This window comes from Bactrocera tryoni, chromosome 5 (assembly GCF_016617805.1).
Source record: "Bactrocera tryoni isolate S06 chromosome 5, CSIRO_BtryS06_freeze2, whole genome shotgun sequence".
Taxonomy (NCBI): domain Eukaryota; kingdom Metazoa; phylum Arthropoda; class Insecta; order Diptera; family Tephritidae; genus Bactrocera; species Bactrocera tryoni.
Window position 1 is genome coordinate 1526198 of NC_052503.1, and position 21717 is coordinate 1547914.

Here is a 21717-nt window from a genome sequence, read left to right on the forward strand (position 1 = left end):
TTGGAATATCGAAAGTTCAGTGAAAATTAGTTTGAAAGATCATTCGGGCTTAAGAAAAGAGAAAGTACGACTGGTTCCAAAATCACTAATTGTTTTTGAAAAACAGCGTCGCGTTAACGTCTGTGAAACTATGCTTTCCGACTACCAAGATGTCATGAAACGTATTAGTACTGGCGATGAGTCATGGATATTTACGACCCGGACACAGACGATCAATTGGCCGAATATCATGAGCCGAAGCCGAAAAAACCACTTCAAAGCAGGTCAAAAATCAAGGTTATATAACAATCTTCTTCGTTTATTGAGATGGGGTGCACTCCGAATTCCTTCCGACCGGCCAAACTGTCAATAAAGAATATTATTAGAGTGTTATGCGTAGTTTGCGCGAAGCTATTCGTAAAAGAAGGCCGGAATTATAAGCCGACAACTCTTGGTTTTTGCACCACGATAATGCACCGTTGCATACTGCGGTGATTCTTTGTGAGTTTTTCACCAAATTTTCGGCCAATATACTCGAATGATTTAGCTCCGTGTGAATTCTGGCTATTCAGCAAACTCAAACGACCTCTCCGGGGGAACCGTTTTGAGACATTAAACGTGAATCGTTACACACATTGAAGTATATTCTGAAAATTTACTTTAACAAGTGTTTCGAAGACTGGAAAAAACGTTGACACGAGGATATTGGGGCAAAGTGGGATTACTATGAGGGGAATAACATAGATTTTGAAGAATAAATTAAGAGTTTTAAAATTATGAACAAAGTCTTACTATTGTTTGCTCATAGTCGTATGAGGGTATTAAACAATGATGAATTCTTAAAAAACGTTGCCTACATTTAGGATTAATAGGATAATTAGGCGCCTAAGGCCCGATTAATCACAAGGAATATTACGTCAATGATACTAATAACTACGACGTAATTTTGACAGCTCGTGGCGGCATTTTTGTTTTCGGATTTTTGTCATATTTTGTCAGTGTGTTCAGTAAGGTTAGCCACTTCATCACTGAAAATTGTGGCTATTTCACAGTTGAGTCTCTCTTCGGAGACAACATTGGCGTATTTCGCTGCTGGATGTGGCTTCGCTAGAAATGATGGAAGCCAACGACAAACCTCGTGTGGAAAAGAAAAAAGTTACATTAAGTTTAAAAAAGTTTACCATGTCTTGTTAATCGATGTGAACAGTAAAGTTTTGGTGAAAAGTGGCTGCAGGCTATGATTTGAGCACAACCCTGTCGGAAGAACCTAACAATTTTGAAATGCCTAACTTTGACGATTTACTCTGAGAGTAGCGAAAAAAGAATCAAATGTCTCTTTTTCATTGTTTGTTAACATGTATGTATTTGAGTATAGAGTAAATATTGTAATGAAATTTTGATAGAAAATTGCGACTATTGGGTCAATCTTCGACATCAGCATTTCCAAGAGAAGGTGGTTCTAGGAACATGTGCTATCAGAAATAAAATTAAAAACGGGACGTACGTAAAACTTGCTAGTACAGCCGCGGAAAGCCAATGCAAAAGGTTCAGCGGCTCGCTGTGCTGTGCACTATGGGAGCTCTAACAACCACTGCATCGATGGCTTTTAAAATATTACCAAACCTTTCACACACATATGTATGGATCTCTTCGCTGAAAACCACTGGCAGCAGGTGAATTTATATAGAAAATCTACTACATGAACCCACCTTTTAATTGGGAAAGAAGATTAAGAAAAATCGTTAAAAAGAGATAGTTGGCGTAAAGGTAAGGTAGCTGCACGCAACCTATTTAACATCAACAAGGATGGCTCCAACAATGAGGACTGAGTGCCTTTCGAAGCAGGGCAGCAGCGAAGAGTGTCGCCAGAGCAAGCGAGGGCAATGAGATAGTGAACCTGGACGCCATATTTTATTATTATTGTGTTCGAATAAATAAAAATTGAGGAAAATATTCATACCATGTTTAATATAAAACAAATTTGTAAAAATATTTAAAATTTAGACAATTTTAATTGAACGAATTGAAAGCGTGCCTGTTTTTTTAAGACTTTCGGTGGTATGAATCGATGTTATTTGATTTTATGAAAAACTTTCTTTTAGAAAGAAACTATTAACGACGCAGCAGTTTCGCTAATATTGCGAAACAAAACATTTTTAAATCAAAGCGAGCAGTACACAATCGTAGTCAATAAAACTCTTAGAAATCAATTTTAAATCAATAAGGACCCTGGATATTACGAAGAAATAGTAATTTAATCTCAACTGCCACTCCCTCTTGTGTAAATCCATTTAATTGCCAAGTAATAACATAATAATTTCAATAATTAAACAAATATCATAAATACATTTACAGTGACCTGATTTCAGAGGAAACTTCCGGCGGAAAAAACGTGATACAGACTTTGTTAACGAAGTGAAATCAACTCGTTTTCAGTACAGCATCGTCACTACGGATATGATGAGCAGTATTTATTGTAGGCTCTTGTTGACTGTCACACACACACACACACACATGCAAGAACAACGGAACAACGATGACTGCTTTACAATTTCGACAAATGGCAGTCATGGCTAAGGGTTTGCTCGCATATGCTCGTGCTTTGCAGCTGTGGCTGCTGCTGCTGCTCTTGCTGCCGAGAGTGGAAAAATCAATAAATCGACCTTGAGCGTTTTTCGAACTTGCAAATCTAGTAGTAAAGAGAAAATCATATGCGAATACGGCGAAATGTAAGCGAGCCTATACACACACACACAAAAAAACAGGCACACATACAAATATACTTATATGTGTAGTATGTTCACGCTTCGTGCGCATCTTCTTTATGGCCAACATTGTTGTTGCACTTTTTTCGGTATACTAAGTATGGATAAACAAGCGACACAGGTAAGGCACATGCCACATAAAATAACGGTTTTCTAACCGTAAAGTGGCTGCTAGAGTTGAGTAAAGTTTGGCCGGAGTGAAAAAACAATTTGTTGCTGTCACTTTGGTGGAGCCGCTGGAAATGTGTCAGAGGAGCGTCGGAAAAAGAAAGAAATAACAACATAGAACAAGCAACAACAGGCAGCAGGGAGCTGAGGGGCGGCGGAAGTTAAGAGCGACTTTGGTATTTATGCAGATTATCTATGTGATTTCTATGCAAACTTGTGTTCCTTCAGCGCTTAGCTGTTTGCGCTAGTTTTTGAACCTTGAACTTTAAACGCTAAGCAAAGGAATATGGCGCAATTACTTTGCAACAACCAACACAAACACACAGAACAATTATAAATGCATGGGAGTTTATTATTCAAAACGCAGGGCATGTGTAAACCACGAATGGCATTATTTCTGCGAAAATGTTCGAATGACATGAAATTAATTCCAAGAAGTGATTGAGTGCAGTGCGGAAGTTCTCATCTACACAAAGATATACCGTTAACGTTTAACGGTTTAACGGTATGCACAAATGTTTTTGTGTGTGCCTGCATGAATGATTAAATTATTATTACTCTATTACAAAGGTTATGGCAAATTGTTTCCAACGAAATGTCAATTGTGTAAAATATTGGACTATTAGAGTGTTGTTGTTCAGATTTACTAATTGAAAATATAACGATAAGCGTAATTAATATTATATTATTATTTTTTATACTTTAACTAATGGTGGGGCTGCGTATACGCGAACTAGTCCGTTAGTTTTTGAGATATCGCTCTGAAACTTTGCACACCTTTTTTCTCCACAGGGAGCAGCTTATTTGTAGGAACCGCTAATATTGGAGCCCTATAGCGTGTAGCTGCCGTGCAAACTAATCGTTCTAAATCAAGTCCTTGTAAGAAAAAAATTTATTTGACGAGATATTTTCATGAAATTTGTCCGGTGCAGTACTACATTCTCCAAGCAAATTGTTCAGATTGGATCACGACAGAATATAGCTGCCATACAAACTGACCGATACAAATCGAATCATTGTATGGAAAAATCATTTATTTGACAAGTTGCCTTCTGGAAGCTTGGCAGAGTTTATTGACCGAAGAGGCGCTGCAACCTTCTCACAAATTGATAAGATCGGATGACTATACCATATTATTGTAGCATTCAAACTCAAGATAAATTAACTTTTAAAAACGCACTTGCGAACATTATTGTAGTTTTGAACAAGATACCGCTTTCCTGTGGCTTAAATAAATTCCATATAATGTTAGTTATTTTTATAACCTGTAATGTAGACAAATTTTTTTATTAGCATTGAATTTTCTAGAAATAAATATTGCCTATATTTAGGCTCATGAATAATGGAAAGTCGAAAGACTTTATTTTAATAAAACTGGATTTTTTCTAATGAAATATAATAATTTATTTTAAGCTATAAATGGTTGGCGTCGCAGTACACAACAAATTTATATATGTGGCAGTAATAGTATGTACTATATGGTTATGACTTCAATAATATTATTACATAACTGATAGTTATATATATGTATGTGTATGGTAAATCTGGGAGTATGGACAGCATGGTTGTGAAGGGAAAATATATGTTAATGTACCTATGTACGACTAAATATATGACTAAATTCAATTTGCTTTTCAAAGGATATTCATCAACTATTCACGTATGACAAATATCAAAGGTTAAACTACAATAAATACATGCTATTTATGATGAATTATTAAACAGCACTTGTAAAAGCGACTAATAAATGAAATACAATAATTACTGATTATAGATTGATTGATTATTAATAGGAAAAACAAATAATGGAATACCATACTCGTATGTGTTTAGTACACGCTGCCTATATTAAAAATAAACACACACAAATGCAACCGATTATTCATCTATGTATGAAGCCAACACATTTTGAATGCGAAAATTTCATTTCTCTCAACAAGTCTCAATCGATAATTTAGCTTTGTAGAGAGGATTACAGCAAACTTCACATGTGGTTTTATCCAATAAGCGAAAGAACAAAAAAAGCTTAAATAAATAAGCAAAAAATGTAATGTATTTTTGTGATATTACCGCAATAAAAATATGAGTGTATGTAAGTATGTATATCGCAAGTAAGAATAGGTATAACACAGCGTATACGCAACTTACCTTCGATCAATGCTCAGTGATGCTGCTACGAGACTTACATATTCACTGCTGCTTGTTGCTATAGGCTCAGCGATTTTCGAGTATGTGCTGTATATACATATGTGACGCTGTGCACATACGCATACATATATGCTGGCAGTCATATATACATACTTGTGAAGTACATAATATATTCCAAGCACTTCTATGCTCCATTGACCTGACCTACTTTTAAGACGACTCCTATAGCCGATTTTGCCGTTGAATGGCAACAACAGCCGCATTGCCAATGGCGAAAATTCGTGTTTAACTTTTGGTTCATATAATTAGGCAAACCAACACATACGTATTCCTATGTAGATACATATAGCAATATATATTCGCCTGTATGCATTCATAGAAAGCAGCTTACTCCCTTATTTCCTTTAATTATATGCAATTTTGTTTAACCTCTTTCACATTTCAAGCTACTTAAGCTATCGAGTGCATGCTTGAATATTGGATTTTGGGTTTTAATTCGCTTTTTGATGTCATCACGCCCTTAAGGAGTTACAAGTACCTTTTCCACCAGACGCAGTCTTTCGAATTTCGTTGAATTCTGCTACGTCATACAGTGTTTTGAGGATGTATGTACATATATAACACGGCAATGTATTTATTAAAAATGTAGTACCTTTCGGTAAACATATCAGTTACTTTAAATTTTTTAAACCTCAAAACCATAGAAAAAAAATGAGAAAGTCCGAGTCAACACTTCATCAGAAGAAAGCTTCAGAAAGAAGAACAGGTGGAAAGAATGATTACTCAAATGTTATAAACTGAAAGGAATTAAACATATATTTCAACTCCATAAAATAAAGGAAATAAGGCTGTTACGCCATACTTATACTTTAGTATATAAGGTATACGCCTTATAACACGTCAACGATTTTTGCGAACTTTGATACGTTAATTATTCCTTAAACTGCGAAGCCCATATATACATATCTATTAGCCTTGACAGACGGCAGCGTTAATCCGGATTAACTGCGCACTTAATCAGATCCAAATTTGTAGGTGACAGACGGCAGCTATGCGAGTTTGAAACTCTCATAAACAGCTCATTGTCCTTTTTATATATTCAATGAAAATTGATAGAAGATAAACATTACGGTTGTTAGCCGACCAATTTTTACCAAACCATTTTTTATTACAAAAACATATAAACACATTATTTTTAAAAGTGCATCATAACATAGAAGTTTTATTGATATATTGAGAATTTGATAAACAGCTGTCAGGGTTGCTTGTATTTCATTCACAATAGATGAAAATTGGCCATTTTTAACAATGTTGCCAACGAAAATCTCACAAACTCCCAAAAATTTTGAGAGTTAGTTTTGGATTCAGTAACGGAGTTAGCTGTGGTAACTCCTGAATTAATCCCGAAAAATGCAATTAATCTGGTTTAACGCTGCCGTCTGTCAATGCTATAAGGCAAGTTCTAGATAAGCTTGAACAGAAGCAGTGGCAGAAGTTCCAGCGTCTTTCTCATTCCTATTTTCATGCAATTTTTGCATGTGTCGTCCTTAGTAATGCCCATCCGACTTGCATGTGATGCGGGTAAGTTGTGACCTGTCATTTCGAGACCGTGTGAGTTGAAAGCATGCATGGCTATAAGGCCATAGATTCCGGCGTCCACTCTGGTCGCGTGCCCCTCTATCAAGCAATCCCTTTAACGTCACTTGAAACCCTCCCTTCCAAGTAAAATGTGGATGCATGAGGTATAAATTATCCATACACCCCTGCTTATCGAGCTACGCCCAGAGACCCTTTGACAGAATTCACATTACACCGGCAATATTTCAGCTGATTTTACTGCAGAGCTGTTCATTGGAATTTCGATTGGTGGTAGGTTCAGTAACCTTTCTAGTTCAGTCTTTGGAATGGTTCATAGCGCTTCCTTTATACATAGTACAGCGCAATATTCACTCCAAAGATTTTCTGTATGAGATTTTGCTGACAGCGGTCCACCACACCAGGGCACCGTAAAACAAGATTGGATTGACTACCAGCCATAAAGCAATCAATGGGACGCGGTGATAGCCCCATGTAGACCCTAGCATCTTATTTCATGCAAAGAGTGGCCTTTTCACTATCCCTTCTGCATTCTATATCCGTATACTTATCTGTATATTGTAATTGTCACTTGGCTACTCATTGAACTATTACTTATATCTATGTGTATATCTCAATTTGAGTTAAACAGTTTTGCAAATCAAATACTCACTCTGCGGTTATTGCCAAAACTATTTTGTCGACCCAGAGACTCTTCAGTGCTGTACTCTTTTTGAGTTTGTGATGATGATGATAGACTTGGAATATTTGTAGCGACTGCTACTTGCGATTTTGTGGAACTCATAATCACAGTTCATTTATTTAAATTCTGTAAGAAACGAGAAAATTGGAAATTACAATACTTCAATTTGAAAAAAAATTAAAATTGCAAAAATAAAAATAAACTAAACAAACAAAATTTGCGCTTATAGCCGAATAACAATAAACATTGGAAATTACCTCAGGATAAATTATTGAATTGCTACGACTATTAAACGCATTTGACTGTTCGATATTGTTTGTGGCAATAAAAACGAATTTTCACGTATTTTACTGTGCAACACCGTCACACCCATTGTTCTGTGTACGCTTTGCAGTTGCTATTTTGAACTTAGAGGATTTGGATTTAAGCTGTTTTACGTATGGACTTCACTTTCCCTTTGCTTTTAACGTACACGGATTTGTGGAAATTCTCTGGAGTTTAAAATCATTTTTCGCAATTAGTTGGCAGTGCAGCAAAGATTTGACAGGATGATTTTTTTCTTAGAGATTTAGATTGTGCTTTCGGGGATTGGGTTGTGGTTTTATGGTTGCTTTTACGCTTTTTGTTGTGGGTTTTTTGGTCTTTTAACTCACTGGAGTTGCTCCAAAATCACAATTTTCTCAAAAACATATTCGAAAGTTTAGCGAATTCCAAAAATGAACACAAGTCGAAAACTACTTTTCTGTACAGGAGTTTGGAAATCGGTTTTCGTTCTTCACGGAGTGACCAATTAGTAAAAAAGTTACCGTTAAAGTCTAGTAAGTAACTGCTACACTAAATATATATGTATGTATATATATTTTTTCTTTTTGTTGTGGGTAATACTTTCGTCTGTGCTTTTTTTGTTTTGATTTTTTTTTTATTCTTTTTGTGCTTAGGGTTGGGGAAAAATCTTATCACAATAGCGCATCACTACAAATTACAACAAATACATTTACGTATACAAGTTTTCGGCGTTGTAATTTCACTTTATTAAAGCTTCTTGTTGTATTATAGATTTATTCACACTATTTTTTAACTTTCACATCTAATTTGGCTTCCTTTAAGCATTTCTCTTATTGTACATGCACCGACACACTTTCCTTTTTGGCTTTGACTGAAAATCCCTTATGCAATCTGGAATTTCACAATGAGTAAACCATATATTTTACCGTTAGGGTTTTTTATATTACGTATATTTGCCATACAACAACAACAGCACATCAGCTGGGCTGGCAGGTTGGCCATTAAGCAGCGCAACAACAATTAAATCTCGCTTTCAATTCGTTGTTGGGTCCAAATCGCCGCTAAAATCAAATGAATGACCTGTTTTCACTAAACTCGCGCAGGGAAATGAGAGAACATAAAAATTTAATTCAAACGCGTCCAACGTAAACATTCGCCGACGCCAGAGTGTCTATTGTAATTAAGCGTGCGCTGGCGAGTTGAAGGGCCACACGCCAATCATTACAGGTGGAACTGTTCTCCATGATTTTTGTGTATTTCTTCCTTGACGATTAACGGTGTTTTCTCTGGCGTGTGTGTGTTCTGCCATTCAAAACACGTTTGTGGTCGTGATTTCCACGAAATCGCAAAGTGCCGCGCAAACAAGCAACCAAATCGATACTTGTTTGTAAGTAAATAAATTTGAAAATTGTGCGCATAAACCAAAAGTTCCGAACACACACAAAGGCTGCCTTAAGTTGTGTGCGCCTTTTGTTGATATGTGGGGGAATGTGTGGCAAGGCATAAATAAATTTGAATACTTCCGTTGGCAATAAACAAAACGAAATTGAAGGAAATCGAAATCAGTATAAACATTGAATGAGTGAGCATTTTTCTGTAAGGTGTGTTGGTGTTGAAACAGCATATTAAATTAAAATATTTTATATATGGATTGGATTCCTCTATTCGTAATTATTTAATGTAATTTGCATTTTTAATTAAGAAAATTATTAAAATTATGTGCTCTGAAATGAATAGCAGAAACAGCGAACAACGTAAATTCGATTCAGCTCATACGACCTATCTTATGAGAGCGCAATGTAAATGATCAGCCAACACCGCTTTTTCCCGTAGAAACGAGTCAGCTGATTGCTCTCTCACAAAGCATGGTTGCCAATCTCGATATACTATAGTAATTATAAAAATTGTCTTCAATATGTTTGAAATTTTCTTAAACTAACTCAAAATCAGAGTCGAATGCTATTATTGATAAATATATAAACTATTTTTATTAATTTTATTTCAGTTTTGATTTTTTATATTATGAAAAATTATAATTGAAAAGTTAGATGTGTACAAAACTATATACATATGCGTATTGAGTAATGGCAACATTGTTCAAATGAAAACAAAAGAAAATGACTGATTTCTACGTTGCTACATATGGACATATGGGAAATTTCAAGTCAGAATGAATGAAATGAATTGACATATTTTATTATGTATACTATAGCAAATCATCAGGCAGGCTGAATCTGTTAGAAGAAGTCAATATAGTTAAGTGCATATGAATAGAATGGTGTTTATGAGATAGCTGGCACCCATACATATATACTATAAATTTGTGTGAGAAAAATTATGGAAACTTTATGAAAAATGAGTGCCACGCGAGATTACAATTGACAGCTTATCCTTGTCCAAAATTAATGGAAACTATGGTAAGACTTCGAATTCATCATTAAAAATTTAATTCACCGTATTCTTCGCATCTGGCCTTCAGTGACATTTTCTCACGACTGAATGAGAATGATCATTGGAAAAAAATCGCCCAGAAAGAGGCTTGCAAAAGGTAATTATACTGCAAAATGGCATTGAAAAGTTAGAAACCTGGTTGCACTTCAGCTGAATAAGGTGAAGTCGAGCTTGAAAAAATGCAATGTCTATATACGAATTTCCTGTGGAACTTAATTCAGTTCTGATTTCTTCAAAAACACACAAAAAAAATATTATAAAACTCATATTATTTATTCTTGTATTTCTTTTTAAGATTTTGTTAATATTCACTTTCGAGAAATTCTAATCGTAATTTTATCTATTAAGTTACATAAAAAAATTAAAAGAAATGCTAACTTCCATTGCATCCTTCACTAATTCACCAATGAGTCAACCAATCGCAATATATTCCGGATACTCATTCCTTCCAACGTATTTACACGGATTATTTAGGCAACGGACATACATAAGTACATAATTAGGTAGTGTGAGCTGCATTTGTTCTCCACTCTATTCTATATTAAACACACATTAAAGTGGTTTCCCAATATTTGTGCAATCGAGTTTGTGTCCAAATTATGGAATTCTTAGAATAGTCAGATAATGGATAAAAATGCTTAATACAAATTAGTAACAAATGCCCTCTAAACCGTACTAATATCATTTTTCGATATTATGTATGTATGTATTATATATAAAAGTGTATGTAATGTATGGCCCACGTAGCAATGCCATACAAGACGATTGTTGTTAATAGTTCAATAATTTGGTCAAACAATTCATTCAATATTAATGAAAACGCTACATTTCTCATTTCTGTGGCATAGGGTGAGATGCCCAACAACAACAATGGCAACAATGAAGACGCGTGCGAAATATACGAACGCCAAAACGTGCCAATTCACGGGGAAATACCCATAAACACCTGAGTATGCCAAAGAAAGGTACACAGGTACATACATACACAAACGTACATATACATACATACTATATATTGTGTCCCGCTAAAAGTGTTCGAATTTGTGTGTGTGAATGTGATTGTAAATGCTTCCTATGAATTGATAGAAGCTAAATTGTATTTACACGAAGAACAACAAGTCATACATATCTACAGATAGGTGTATTTACGCAGTATCGGTAAATAAATAAGTGCATATGTATGTACATATACGCTATACACGCTTGCCTTTGTGGTGCCACCAATTTAGTATATGCCACACATACATACATGCATATGTTGCATATATTAGATGGTTTACAAAAGCAAAATATACAGTAAAAGCCAACTTATTGGCAATGTAAACAACAAAAACAACAACATCATAAATAACAAACCGACGACACTGATTAGCAACAACAGCTGCAAGCAAGCGGAAATAGTGAGAGCAACGAGCAACGGATGCTTCGGGCTATATTCGAAACACGCACACATGCATACAAGTAAACATTTTCCACAAACATACACATACATATGTATACTTGTATACACTCACACATAAACTACCGAAAGCGTAGTTTTTAGTTCGATAGCCAACAGCGTCGGCAGCAAAATAAAAAAGGTGAAGTTCGAGAAATTTGGGGCAAAAATGTTGTACCCGAGAGTGGCGACACTCTTTGTTGCTGTCGATGTTGTTGTATTGGGCGCACACAGAAAAATAGCAAAATTTACAAACGAGCTTGCGTATTGCGGGTTTCGTTGAAGAGCGCCAAAGAGAGTGTGTGTGCGTGTGTGTTTACGAAAGCACGACAAGAAATTGGAATAGAAAGATGGAAATACGAAATAATGTGGAAGCTAAATATATGTTGTGTACATATGCATTTATGTGTATACAATTGATATCATATATAATTCATTTACACATCATTTATTAACTTTAATGCTGTACGCCGACACACATACCTGAAGGATTAGTAATCTCTTCCGAAATAACAGAGAAGCATTTTTTGAATGCGGATATGAATTACAGAAAATTTGAAAAACCCTGCTGGGTTTATAGTACGTTTTTATTCACCTCGTAGTTTCGATTTTGAAGCAAAGAATTATGCAGCATTCTGAAATAAGATGATTGGTCCGATATAGTTAAACCAATTTCGATTTGTCTTAAAACTATTAAGAGATCATTAAGGAGACCACCGAGGGCTTTTTTGAAATTTAATCTCGCTAGATGCCGCTGTGACGAGAAAAGAGATTAATATCTCATCGAAGTTGACCCAGACTGGTACATATTTAAAGCACGCGCAAATCGAATCGATAATTTCTCTTTTTATTTTTTGGTAGAAAAAAGTGTATGTTCGTGTGAAGTTTGAGCTCCATACTCGTAAATGGCATTAAGTAGTGTTTCTTAGACGGTTAAAACAAAAAATGAAAAAATTATTCAAATTCAATATACCTGAATCTGTTGCAAAACATCGAGTAGAGGTCACAATAGAAATGCTTGACGATTGACGACACTTATGAAATTACTGGTGACAGCACGTGTGTTTATGAATGTAGCATCAAATCTATCCAAAATCTAACGAATGGCGAAATGAGACGAATCCGATAAAACCTATAACCGCTGAAAGCACTGAAGGTCCTTCTATGCGTTGGCAGGCTTGTATAGGCTCAATAACCTATTTTGATGGCCCATTAAAATTTGTATTAAACGAAATTTTTTGTCACTCCGGGTCAAATTTGATCAGATCATCCGTTTTCGCTAATATGCAAAGAATTAACTGGCAAGGATTTAATCAATAATATTCAGAGCAAGATTAGGAATTTTGTGGATGCATCAAAATTGGGATATTTATGTATATTTAAACAACATGAATACTAGAAATTTTGCTTTACAAAACTATGATCACAACCAACCTTTTAACTAAGTGCTCAATTTGGACAAATTATGGAAAAAAGTAAAAACAGAAGATAGTTTATGAGTTCCGAAATAACATAAAAAAAGTTCGCCTTTATCATTCGCTTTACTTTTGAGGAAATAATTTCCAAAATATTCAATTCACCTTTGTCCTCAAATGAACTTTTTAGAAAAAAATTCAAAAATATTCAATTACCTCTATGCTCTCCTAGTTCTGTCATTCCTAAATAAACCAATTTCGATTTACTCTAAATGTGTGAGTGAATACCCTTGACAAAGGCACAAGTTTACCACTGAGACGATAATATTCGCATGAAATATTCAAATATTATTCCATTTTGCACGACACTCATTTTAAACCCTCATTTATGAACTTGATATGCAACAAAATATTTTCTACTACTCCGGAAAGTCTTGCAGTTCGCTGTTCAGAAGTAACATATCCGCACGAACACACACACAGATACGCTTTTATGCGCGTATACGCATTTTTACAGCTGGTGGTTGCTGCTCGCTTGTCTGGCCTGCCTCATGCAAAAAATGCTTACGCCAAAAAAATTCAATCGTTGGCAGTGGGGCACTTCGTCATATCGACACACATTCTCACACACTTGCATACGTAATACGCGACAGCAGTGTGCGTGTGTGTGTTCGCGCCCCTACCACCGTGCTTTTGTTAGTCTTCTTTGTGACTCGGAAAATTCTCTACAACGTCATTATCAATTCACTTTGCGAGCACATTTCGTAGCGTGTGGAGAGTTCTACAACGCACCCTTCGGAAGACGTCCCGTATGTGTGAGTATGTGAGAAAACACGCAACAAAGAGTAAATTTTCTTGACATAGTGATTGCCATACCTCGCTGATAGAACTGCGTATATGAGAAGTCAATGGCAATCACTAATAGCCCTGACAGACGACAGCGCTAATTTGCATTAGCGGGCTTAATTTACATTTACTTGCGCGTTTGACCCATGTTAATCCAAATTTGTAATGCACAAGAATATCGTGCATTTAGCTGAATTTACCAAATTTGAGTAGGCAACACTGCTCAAAAATTACCGATTTTTGCTATTTTTTGACAGATGTCGCTTGAAGTCTGCCGCCTTTGCGTTTGCAGCATCAGAGGTAAGCAGTTCTATATTGCTAATTAAATTATGGGCAAGTATATTAACAAAAACAAATTTTAATATTTTTAGATGGCAGAAAATCAACAACGCACAGTTTGCTATCCATTTTTCCAATATTCTTAACTTTTTCGCACACTTTTTTCGCATTACAATCAATTATTGCTTTTAATTTAACTCTATTATCTTTGAACGTAGTTAATGATAAACGTAGTTTTTCGTTAAATTTATATTGATTTTCCAAAAATACCAAAATTTCTATTAATAATTGCCTTTATTCATTTTTATTTTACTTTTTTTTAAATAAATAAACAAATTTCACAATCAGCTGTCTAAATGCACAAGTCTGCCGTTTGTCACCATACAATTTCAATGCGCATTAGCGTTGCTTAATGCGTATTAATTTTGCTCGTCTGTCAGGGCTATAAGCTCCTTGGCACTAAGAAAATCAAAGTACAGATCTGCATATTCTATATTTTGCGATTAATGAAATATGCATTTGAGTTTATCGCCTAAAAATTTGCATCCGGTTGCAACAACAAAGGTATATTAGGAAATTAAATTCAAGAGACTCGTGACTTAAGAGTGTTTTTTCTTCGATTCACATAATTTAAAACGGATTAAATTACGGATTTAAACAGTTTCTGTGATGTAAACAGTAATATTCAATTCGACGAATGTTTATTTTGAATTCACTTAACACAATTTACCTCAAAACAGGCAGAAACCTCAACCACCGGTTAAGAGTACCGAAGTTTGATGGTGTTTCTGATTTATGGTAAGTGTTCTCGCATACATATATTCGTATTGTAAACATAGATTTTAGGTGAAGTTACTGGTTTAGGTACGGATATTCATTACTTCACTTCACTCAAAGACCTATGGTGAGCAGTTAACAAATCCTGCCTTCGAAAATGGTAAAAATGGTAAAAATGAAAAAAAGTAATAGTAAGTGACGAAAACAGAAGAAAAAATAATTTAAGGGAGATATGAGCTCGGAAAAATGAAGAATGTTTTAGTTTTCAATATTGCGGAAATAATTTAATGGTACAACATTTTTCAAATTACTACTACTACTAAGATTTAGACAATTTATCCATATAAATAAGTAGAGGCAAAATTTCTAATTATGCTTTAAAGTTCCCTGCTTGCTCAAAGACTATACATTTCCATTTTCTCATTTAAAAAGCGAGTATTTTGTAAAAGCTTCGAAATAAAACTCGAAGAATGGCAACACTGTGAGAGAATGTTTTTTTCTTTGTGTCAATTGCACATCTTCCTTTCATTGTGTTTTTCTCCAAGCCAGCTGACAGTTGCATTGCTTTATACCACTTATACTATGTATGTATGTATGTATGTATGAACGCTATGAGTATGTGAATTGTGGAATCGGTATGTGTGGGTGGGTGGTGAAATTTTCGGGAGCCGAGAGCGCGCACATATATTTGGCTAGTAAACTAATTTTCGAAAGTCTCTCACACGATTGCGCTCATTCACTAGCTTATTTTGCGCCCGAACACTTTTCATGGCGATTGCTTTGTGCGAATGCAGAATGCTTTGTTGTTGTGTTATAGTTGTTAGTGCTGCTGGTTAGCTCGTGCAGAAGCACAGTTGGCTTGTCATTTTATGTTGGCTATTATATTTTTGTTGTTTTTCAAATGTTGTCTATTGACACGAGGAATATGATGCATTTCCGGATATTATTTGGGGAGCTTGTGCGAAGAATTTTTTGTTTAAGTTTGCTTTTATTCACGATTTCATACTATCACTTCGCACAGGCAAATTGATCGGAAATTTCAAAATTTAGAAAAATTTTCGGCGCATTTTGAATTTGTGTCACTTTTTGAAATTTCAAATAATATTGATTTATATTATTTTTTTATTGAGTATCAACATTTTTTAAGTTTCCTACAAAATGCACTTTACAGCACCGAACCTGCATAAATACAAGATACACTAAATAATTTATAGAGATTTTTCCTTTTCATATTACTTGAAGTGCCCTTCCGTAGGGGTGCTCCAGTCGAGCAGAATCGTTAACTGCCTGTCCGTCTGTCTGTCTAACGACAACACTACTACGCTGAAGACGACAGCAATGACGACCGTCACAACAACAAGGTTGCAATAGTGAGCTATTCGCTCGGCCTGGTGCTTGCCTGCCTGCCTGCAATTAACGACGTTGAAAACGCCAACGAGCACGTCTTCGACGACGACAACGAAGTTGTGAAAAATGTGTGCTTGTGCCTTTACACTTGTGTGCGTGCGTATGTACGTGCTCATGTGTGCGTGTGTGTATGGATGGCAAAAGAAGAAAAAATTTTCGTACGATAAAAAGCAAAATAATTTTTCCCATTTAATTCATAACTTTTAACTAAGTTTACAGGTAGTTTTTCACATGGATTTTTGTTCAAAATGATGTACCACACTTTTCGCTTACTTTGCTCACACTATTTTCCGCTCTATATTCGAGCACTTTGTGGCGATTTTCGTTTTAAACATACATATTTCGTTTCCGATTTTACATACATTTTTTAGACATTCTCTGAAGGTTTCGCGTAAAATTGTGCAAAATTTTGTAGAAAAACAAGACGATTTCCTCAAAGCTTTTCACTACTTTTGGTGCATTTTGTACATTCTTTTCTTTTTCCTTAGATATATGTGTACATATATGTATACATACATATATATGTATATTCTTTTTTCTTTGCTACATTCACTATTGCATAGAACACTGAGCCTTTGAATTCCTGCTTCTACTGATTTGCTTCCGTACACGGCGACCACGACGTATCCACTATTATGGCAGACATTATGGGGAACGTACGAATTGATACTGGGCCAAGCAGTTCTGGGTTGATTTATTTCAACTCAGTTTATTCAGTTATTCTTGCATACACCTTTCGCTCTTTCATTATATTCATCCTTGCTGCGTTGGGTGGCGCGTGAGTGAATTTGTGCTAGCCGACTGCTGGCGAGAGAGCCACTACCACTCGCCGCTATCCATTGCCCATGCTATCGCCACTCCACTACGCTATATTATGCATGCTTTCCGAACCCAAATCGTTAAACTTATAAGTTCAATGTGGTAGGCATATTGTACAATAAGTGAGAGAAAGAGAGAGGTTTTTCAAAACAAAAGAATAAATAAATACAGCAAACTTAAGCGCCAGCGCAAAATCAAGTATGTGAGAGCCCAGAAAAAGGAGATGAGAATAAATGAAAAACGTGTCGTACCAGCAGGCTCTTCTTCGTGAAACAGGTTAAAACTGGGAAACTTTATAATGGGGTGATTTTCTGTGCTGTTTCAGGCATTTTATTGTTGTTACTGTAATCATCATAACATACATACAAAGTTTTAGATAAATACATATGTATATACATACGAACATATTTACATATGTAATATAAATTTATGTGGGTAAAAATTAATAGTTTTGTTTTACTTCCATATTTATACTAGTTTAAGGATTTCTTGTGGAAGAAGAAGAGATCAGAAAAATTATTTATTGTGTAGACAAAAAAAATTGAAAAGTGAAAAGGATCTATCGCGGACAGCTCACGTCAGTCCGAACAGTGGTTTCGCGTCCTGTAGGACAACAACGCACTTACTAAGGTACACTTATGGGCCACACGAAAAGCAAGGTCACTGGCGCAACAAAGCATGATGTTGTTGTTCAACGTTAAAGAAATGTACATATGTATGTACATACAATAGAAGCTGTATTGCTTATAAATTAAAAAATAATTAAAAAAATAAATTTTCAATTAAAATTAAATTAATTATGTTATTTATGTTATGTTAATTGTGCTCTAAACCATTTTAGTAAGAAGAATGTGGATATGGATTATGAAAACTGGTTTAGAAACTGTAGGTCTTCCGCACGAAACATCTATTTGGATTTCAAAAGTTTTTGCGAAGAATCCACTAATCACAGATTCAAGTTTAAATTTGTTTTTATACGATGAATTTGTTGTATAAAATTTTTCACGAAGTTTGTAACAACCAGAAGGAAACGTCGGAGACCGCCAATTTAATATACATACATATGTATGTGTGTATATCTGATGCATATATGTACATATGTATGTATGTATATCTATAAATGATCAACGTCTGCCTATATGTTATATCTGTCTGTCTATATATAAGCGAACTAGTAACTCAGTTTTTGAGATACCACTGAAATTTTGCACATAAGAGTTTAAAAGATATTACCCAAGAATCTTGTAAAGAAAACTTTTTATTTGACAAGGTATCTTTTCGAAACTTAGCACAGATACAGTTCAAGCCAGGGCTACAATTTCCGAACAAATTGTTCAGAGTGGACCACTATATCATATAGGTCCCATACAAACTCAGCGATCAAAATCAAGATAAAAGCCTTTTCATACCCTTTTATACTATGAGAAATAAGCCAGGAAAGGGTAACAAGTTAGGAACGGCTTAAGTTATCTTTTTTTCTTGTTCTTAATAAAAATACGAAAATATTATGTTTTTCTCTCAAAAATGAAAGATTTATAAAAAAAATAGGATTTAGAAGTTTTCGTTTTTTTTATATAAGCTTACTTATTATTACTTTATAGCTTTAAAATCATACTTTTACTTTTCAACAAATTTAACTTCTTGGACGCGCATGATGTTCTACCTGTTTTCAATTCGGACAGTTCATTGCATTTATACCAGTTGTTTGTTCGATTCGAATTTAACACTGTTAACAAAACGAAATAAAAGGATTTCTGCAATGCATTTATGTGAATAATATTTATTATTTGGGACATTTAAGAAGTTTGTGCATATATGTACATATATTACGAGGAGAGGTATAGCTCAATAACAATGTGGAGAAAAATCCTCGTCAAGCCCTCAAATCTTGTATTGCAATTTTCTCAAACATCATGCCAAGCACGAATAGTTTTATGACCCGAAAATAGCTCCATTTACTTCATTTTCGATTTAATAAATTGTTATGAATTTTCAACTTTCCAGCCAATATATAAGTATTAATTTGGAAAGTAATCTAAAAATGTGGTGAATATTTTAATCTCACATGGTTTTCTTTATGAACGTGACATAGATATAGTTTATTGATTTTGAAAAAAAAAAATCGAATCCGAAAATACTAACACATGCACATGTACGGATGATTTTATATTAACATTTCGATGACAAATGAAATGCAGCACATATGTACATATGCACATATTCACCATACAGATGATTCACCCTAATACTCTACGCACGGAGATAGAAATAATTCATTTTCATGAGAGTTGTGAGTTATGAGTTATGGGAGATTGAGAAGGGACATTAAGGATACTATGGACTCCCGTCGAATAAAACTCCATTAACATGTATGCGCTTCGAATGAATGTCCCAGATTTCCAAACATTACTACAACGGACATGAACGCTGCAATACGCGCGCGTATGCAAGGAGCAGTGAGCAGTAAGTAGCAGCAGAAGCAGTACAAATGAAAGAGTAGTTTTTATTGGCAACTTGAGATGCGAGACGCAACAACACAAAAGTCATTTAAATACACGCATCAACACACACACACACCCTCAAGCACACAGGCAGCTTAGAAGCCCGCACGTGAATTGCTGAGGCAGTGAGCAGCGTGCGCCTGGCCGCACTGAAGACCAATATCAACACAAGCAGCAACAATAACAACAGCAACAACACTGCTGTGTTTGTGGAATGCGCTATTTTTACTGCCTCCGTGTCTGTCGACCGAGTGAATGTAAACGTCATATGTGTCATATACACATTATTAGTAAGTATATGGTACATGTGCATAAAAGGCACGAACGACCACTGAGCACGCCACTGCTAAGTCACATAATGCACCAGAGGGGTGGCTGTCTGCAGGCGCACACACACTCACCGCACTGTGAGGCACTCGTCGTGGAGGCCTGCGTAAATGCGTTACTAAGTGCGTAGCAATATTTCACACAAAGCTTCTGAGGCGCTGTCGAAGCCCCCGCAAAGCGCTTGAGACTATTAACACAGCTGCTGTCGGCCGTCTACACTTCGGACATGTCGAACAAATGTACTTATGTGTTGTTGTTGTAGTTGTACTTATTGCTTGTAGTACTTGTATTGTTTAAATTTATTTTATGCCACCGGAACAAGACAGACTAGCACTTGCCTTGTGCGATCCGGTATTTGCATTTCCATTTCCATAAAACCTTAAGGGGCGAGCTTTGATTGGCGTTATTTCAAAGAAATCCCTCGACGTCTGCAGCCTAACTCCTTGCATCAGCGTTGCATTCTGTGCAACATGGCAACTTCAAGAACATCAGCTCACTCACTTGTGCTTAGCTTGCTGGCTTTTGTCAAGCGTGAACTTATCTAACTGTTTATTCTCATGCGCTCAAATTAACATATACATACATAACTACTTGCAAATAAATAAGCTTAGCAAATGTTTGTTTCCGGCAAAAAGAAACAACAACAAGTAGTTGTGTTTTTATTGTTGGTTGAGTGTAATGGTCAAAGTAATCTTGTAAAAGTGCTAAAATTTTTTAATAATTACTTATGGAACACTATGAGCAAAAAATAGTAAGACTTTGTTCACAATTTTAAAATTCTTAATTTGTTCTTCAAATTCTATGTCGGTCTCCTCAACGTAGTCCCCCTTGGCCCCAATACACTTGGGCCAACGTTTTTTCCAATCCTTGAAACAGTTGTTAAAGTCAATTTCCGGAAAAGCTTTCAATGCGCGTAGCGATTCACGTTTAATGTTTTCAATTGACTCAAAGCGGTTTCTCCGGAGCGGTCGTTTGAGTTTGCTGAATAGCTGAGGGTCACACGGAGCTAAATCAGGTGCATTTGGTGGTTTCGGCACGATATTGGTTGAAAATTTGGCGAAAATTCAAGTTCACGAAGAATCAATGAAGTATGCAACGGTGATTTATCGTTGTGTAAAAAGCAAAAGTTCTCGGCCTATAATTTCGGCTTTTTTTACGAATAGATTCGTGCAAACGACGCTTAACACTCAAATAGGATTCCTTCTTGACAACTTGCTCGGAAGGAAGTAGGAGTGCGTAACATCTAGATAACCGAAGAAAACTGTCAACATAACCTTGATTTTTGGCTTACTCTGATATGTTTTTTGGCTTCGGCTCACCTGTGACACGAGTTTGAAAACGACTGTGGTTTAGCAAACAATATAGAACTTTTAAACGTTCTCTTATTATAGATTATAAAAGCTTTAACCTTCAAAGGTGCATTTATTCTAACAAGTATCTGAAAAGGTATCCGAATCCAACGGAAAACCTTTTGTTAGCTCTTTCTAGCCTTGTTTGATATAAAAACCGTCAAGTCGAATAAAGAAAAATATGTTTTATGAAGATTTTTATATTAATTTTGATCGGTCAGTTTGTAGGATTTCCGAAGTTTTCGGCTGGGTGTTTCAAACTTAATAGCAAACATAATATATCGTATTCTAGGTCATTGATATATGTATCTTCCATCTAAACGCAAATAATTGAATTAAATTGGATTCAATACGTTTTCACAGCTTTTAAGTTGGTTTCCAATTAATTGATGTACAAAAATTGTTTGACAACTTAAAAGAAAAGTCCGATGTTATACCCAAATATCTGCATATATGTATGTAGACACCATATACGCCCATCCAAG

At 35.4% G+C, this 21717-nt stretch overlaps 1 protein-coding gene across 13 annotated transcripts in view; it reads right to left on the reverse strand.

Annotated features, from left to right (window-relative positions):
* Positions 1–21717, reverse strand: part of LOC120776357 (protein encore) — a 60831-nt gene that overhangs the window by 17426 nt on the left and 21688 nt on the right. For 5 of the 13 annotated variants that reach the window (XM_040106928.1, XM_040106925.1, XM_040106927.1 and 2 more), the window contains exons 1-3: positions 16510–16882; positions 7596–8514; positions 7309–7464 (exon numbers count right to left, since the gene is read on the reverse strand). In XM_040106928.1, the coding sequence (XP_039962862.1) occupies positions 7309–7440 (132 nt within the window). In that variant the 5' untranslated portion in view covers positions 7441–7464; positions 7596–8514; positions 16510–16882. Of the gene's footprint in view, positions 1–7308; positions 7465–7595; positions 8515–8570; positions 8774–16065; positions 16111–16509; positions 16883–21717 lie in introns of those variants that run through there. The other 8 variants (XM_040106921.1, XM_040106916.1, XM_040106920.1 and 5 more) reach the window with 8 other exon arrangements.